The following is a 5,402-nucleotide window of genomic DNA, read 5'->3' as shown; positions in this document are numbered from 1 at the left end:
TCAAAAGACCAAACATGTCGTTCAACTTGGAGAATCATGCATTTACTGTAATTAAAAATCAGAAAATGCTGAAATGACTGAAATGATTGAAATGACAAAAAGTATTTACTGCGATTCTCACAAGTCTGACGTGGAATGTGCACATAACCATAGATGTGTTTCCTCGCGATACAAGTAAAAACCATCTACCGTTATGTATGCATGTCCACGTCAGACTTGTGAGAATCACAGTATATCTTGTGTCACCCCAGCACGACTCTTAAAAATCTATTGAAATTGGATGTATAAAATGACTATTAATAGGATATATATATATATATATATATATATATGTATATATCAAAATATGGGTTAGAGGTTTTGGATTGAGATGATTTTTTGTGAGAATGGTCTTTATGATGAGAAGATCATCTTCACAAAAAATCAGCTCAATCTAAAAAATTTAAGTCCATCAAAAGTGGTTTATAAATTATTGGTAAAAAATCAACAGTTCACATTCTAAATCACTTTTGATGAGATTAGTAATTTCAGATTCGACTGATATTTTTTAAGAATGATCTTCTAATTATAGAGATCATCCTCACCAAAAATTGGTTTAATCCGAAACTTCTAACTCATATTTTAAAATTTTATTATTATTACATTGTTTTTACATACAATTTATAGATTAGTGGCAACCCATAGAACTAAACCTAATAAAATCAACTTTGGTTCGATTTGGATTACTTTGATTCCAATGGAATTTGGTTCAGTTTTGGTTCTTATTTAGTGGAACCAACCTATGTCAGTTCGGTTTTAATTGGACCTCACCAAACCGAACCAAGTTGCACCCTTATTAATCATTATAATTTCTTAAAAATGGTAAATTACCACTTTCGAAATTAAAATATTTCACTTAAACCAAGGATATTCTTTTCCTCTTTATAAAAGAAGAAATATTTTTCCTGCATTCAGTTTTAGTGAGCAGTTGAAAAGAATCTCTTTTAATGGTAAATTTTTTCTTGGCTTTAAGTGAAATAGTTTAATTCTAAAATTTGCAATGGTAAATCAATCCATTTATAATACACATGCTGATGCTAGTCACAAGCACTGTCACAAAATCCTAACTCAAGATTCAATTTTCTTCAACTTTCAAATATCAAGAAAAAGATAATGGAGGATGAAGTTAACAGGTTTCAAGATAACACCTAAAATTTTTTCAATTTGTAGGTGTCAACTAGTTTAATTGGTAAAGTCTTTGAATGATGATATTAAAGACCAATGTTCAAATCCCACTAACACCAAGTTACTAACTCATTAAAAGCAGGTTTGACGAACAAAAACAAAATTCCCAAGGTCAAATAATTGTATAATTGTCCAATCCAAACTTAGTAACTATGGTGGCAAGAGCATTGTCGCACCTATATGTATATATTTTAAATATTCCCAAAGAAAATTTTCTATGCTTCTATACGTACAAGGTCAAATATTAAATTTCCTTGCAACAATAAGGTTTCACTTGCATAAAGAACTCTTCTTTTTTTCTAAGAATATTATTCTAAAGTGAGTTCAGGTGGTGGACCAATAACGAATAATGTTGTCCCTTAGTGGAATTCTATTCAGAATAAACTAAGGAACACAGCCAAACACAGACAATCCATACTGTTTGAGGTGATCACTTAGCTAAAAGAGAAGATAATTGCATCAGATACAAAATTTGCGCAATTAAATTCACAAAAAAATTTATGTAATTTGACAAAATTGTTGAATCGGCTATGTATTTTTTTTTTAAATTGTAATATACCTGATTTCATAATTAACAGTAATATGATGCACGTTGGTTGTACATAATTTGATTAAGTTCATTGGAAGGGCAAATAAATAAATAACAAATTTGATAGTCAATCATCAAATGATTTTTCTAAAAACTTTAATACAAAATCGGATATATGCCCATTTTCTTAAAGTATTATAACATGGTTGGTTCAGTAATTCTTGCAAAATATTTGGATAAAACAAACTTATTAGATTCTCTTCATTTCTTTTGTTTCAGTTATGCTGAATATTAGCTTACATTAAGAAAACAAACCCCAAAGCCCAAAAACAAAAAAGGATTGGAAAGACAAAAATGCCCCTGCCACCATCCCTTAGCTACTTTGTCTCTCTCTTCTGCTAGTTAGACCTTTGGAACTTCATTATTAGCTCTCATAGGTACATCAGAGATGGGGATAGTAATGTTAATGGAAGAGAGCTTGTTAGCTTCCGCTTTCTTCAATTCTGCATGGTCATGATCAGCTTCAACATCTTCGAAGATCACCGCCATTTGATTGTTTCCATGGACACCCTTGATGGCTTCAGGTATCGTCTCGGCTTCTTTCTCTTTGTATTCCTTGTACTTTCCCCATAGGACAGAATACAAGCCTGCACAAATTAAAACTGCACCAAGAACACTGCACCCACACAAAAAATATAGCAGTTAGTTGTGTATCCAATCCAAAAGATGCAAATAAATCACATCATGAGGGTAAAATTGTAAATTTGAGTTTTTTTTAATTTTATTATAATTGGGATTGGGATAACGAGGAGATACCCATTGAGTGAAAAATATATATTTTTAATGTTTTAAATATTTTTTAGTTAAAAAAAAAAAAAAAACAAAGAATAATGTTACTTAATTTTCTATAGGAAACAATGTATATTGGAGTAAAATGGAAATTACCCTCCAAGATAAATTTTCTCTGCAAGAATGAAAGATCCCATTATGGCAACAATGATCATCATCAGAGGGCTGAAAGCAGTCACAAACACTGGCCCTCTTTTCTTCATTACTAGTCCTTGCACATAGTAAGCTATGCTTGAAGATACAATGCCCTATATACATGAAAGTTTGTATTCTTATTAGTAACTCATTGAGAGAGAGAGAGCGAGAGAGAGAGAGAGAGAGAGAGACTAACAGCATAGGCAGCAGCAAGAAGGTTCATGTCCCATCCAATGGACCAAACAGAGAGTTTGTGTTCCATGACAAAGGTGACACAAATGGACTGAAGTGTTCCCACAAAGCAGATCAGAGCAGTGAGAGAGAGATGAGCTGGGTATCTCTTCAGTGTAATTGCCTGAAAAATTAAATTCATACATATAAAAACCATAATTTTCACACTTAAAGGACCCCTCCATGAAGTGGGTTTAATTTCTACTAAATTTAATTTGATTTGATTTTGTTCTTACTTGTAAGATAAACAAAGCAGCCCAAGCAAATGTAGCAATGATAAGAAGGATGGATCCCTTGAACCAATCTTTGTCAGTTGATCCAGTGTTGTTGGTATCATTATGTGGGTGGACATGTTTTGACCACACTAGTTCCATGATGGGTCCCTTGTATAAGGTCATCAACATGGCCCCAGCCACTGTTACTAGAGTTCCTACCACCTTTGCTTGGCATCTCACCTTCTTGATGTCTACTTTCTCCATCCTTTTCATTGTCATCAACCACATCAATAAGTTAGCCCAAAAAAAAAAAAAAAACCCATAATAATGATGATAATTCAATATAGAGTTCATTTTACCGTACCAACTTTTTTCATAACTAGCCAATTAATGAAATTATATATGTAACACACCAAATAAGAATACAGATACACCCCAAAAGGGATTTTCAAACAAATTCGGGAAAAAAGTAGTTAAAGAAGAAAGGAGAGCTCAAAGAGCTTTTCGGTCATTTTCTCGCTCTACAAGTCGTTTCAAAGAGCTTTTTTCACATAACTAGAAGGGTAGCTTGAAGAGCTTCTTCAGGAAAAACGAAAAAGGAAGTAGAAGAAGAAGTTGAAAGGGGTGCAATCAATAAAAAAAAATAGTTTGGTTATCGATACCCGATGAACCATTTCTAATTTCATTGCTTGGTGACCAATCAAAAAAAGTTGGTATAATAACATAAGCTCTCTAATGACGCCGACGATGACGATGATGATGTTATCTATGTGTATATATACCTGCATAGGAAGGCCATAACAAACGTCATAGCAGGCAACATGTTACTCATGGCACAAGAGAAGGTGGGGGAAGTGTACTTTAGCCCAGCGTAGTAAAAGTTTTGATCTATCACCGGCCTGTGGAATCCAATAAAAATGTCAGTTTGAGATTTTACAATGACAACAATCTTCCATGACATGATAAACGATGACATATATGTGATCTATATATGGATACTAACCCAAGAAGAGCGAGCACAAATATTTGCATGAAAATTGGAAATGTCATCTTCGGTCGTATTTTCCTAGAATCCAAAATACACACAATTGAATCAATTATCTCCAATTATAGATTTATCGAATTCAAGTGTGGATGATGTTATGGGTCGGTTTCTAATTCCTACCTCTCAAGAATGAGAGCAAAGGGAGCGATGGCAATAGTGGCGAAGGCATGTCGATAGACAACTAGCACATAATGGCTCATCCCTCTGTTGAGGGAGACCTTAGTGATGATGTTCATGCCAGCGTAGCCGAACTGGAGCGAGGTCATAGCGATGTATGGCTTGCACTTCTGTACGAAGTTGCCGAACAATCCTTGGGTCTCCATTTTTTTTTTTCTTCTTGGCAAACTCTGCAAATTTTTGGAAAAATTCACAAGTAGCAAGGATACCTTGCAGTCCTAGAGAAAGGACTTGGAAGGAAGAAGGGAGAGACGAACAATAGCAAAGATGTTTGTTCTTCTACTAAGTTATAAGATGGTCACCCTTTGTCACTTATTTATATGCGTTTGAAGACCCTACCAAATAATTGGATAGTTTATAAAGCTATGTTTTAAAACTCAACGAGTTGACTCAAAATCTATTTGGTTGAGTCAACTCGACACATTCGATTTTGAAGTATCTTGAAAGTTAAATTGGTTTATGAATACAATACTATTTATCAAAAGAAAAAAAAAAATTGGTTTGGATCAATTGGGCAATTTTAGACTTGAAAACTAACTAAAAACTAGCTAACTTATATAAAAATTATTATGTTACACATTAATATTCATTTTTGGAAAGGAAACTATTTAGTTGGGCGCATTATTTGAAATTTATGAGTGATCAAGTTCAGGTTGCACGAGCTGAAAGACCATTTAATTATCTATATGGATCACACGTCCATGTGACACACAAAAACATGATTAATGTCACTTGGATATAGACTAAAAAACCTTATAATGACGCATTGTAATATGGGATTTCATGAGTGGTCATCACTTTCGAAGCCTTTTGTCAAGAAAAATCAAAATTTATGTTTTCTTTTCTTATCTTTTTCCTTTTTTAACTTTTCTAAACTTAATTTAAACTATAAACCCCAGAGGATTGAGATATCCTCTGGGGACAAAAATCATTTTTCACCCTAGATCAACATACATTTTAAACTCGGCAATTCAATAGCCATCCAAATTTTAAGTCT

At 33.3% G+C, this 5,402-nt stretch overlaps 1 protein-coding gene across 1 annotated transcript; it reads right to left on the bottom strand.

Moving 5' to 3' along the window:
• Positions 1–1,984: 1,984 nt before the first annotated feature.
• LOC147400568 (WAT1-related protein At5g07050-like) lies at positions 1,985–4,706 on the bottom strand. Its single transcript, XM_086446258.1, has 7 exons — positions 4,349–4,706; positions 4,187–4,249; positions 3,966–4,082; positions 3,205–3,448; positions 2,934–3,092; positions 2,699–2,850; positions 1,985–2,429 (listed from the first exon to the last, which is right to left on the bottom strand). Exons 1-7 carry the CDS (start codon positions 4,549–4,551, stop codon positions 2,156–2,158), a joined length of 1,212 nt encoding a protein of 403 aa, XP_086302384.1. The 5' UTR covers positions 4,552–4,706; the 3' UTR covers positions 1,985–2,155.
• Positions 4,707–5,402: the final 696 nt, after the last annotated feature.

Source organism: Akebia trifoliata, chromosome 6 (assembly GCF_017979445.1).
Source record: "Akebia trifoliata isolate Shusen 1 chromosome 6, ASM1797944v1, whole genome shotgun sequence".
Lineage (NCBI taxonomy): Eukaryota > Viridiplantae > Streptophyta > Magnoliopsida > Ranunculales > Lardizabalaceae > Akebia > Akebia trifoliata.
This window is presented reverse-complemented; position numbering and strand designations above follow the sequence as displayed.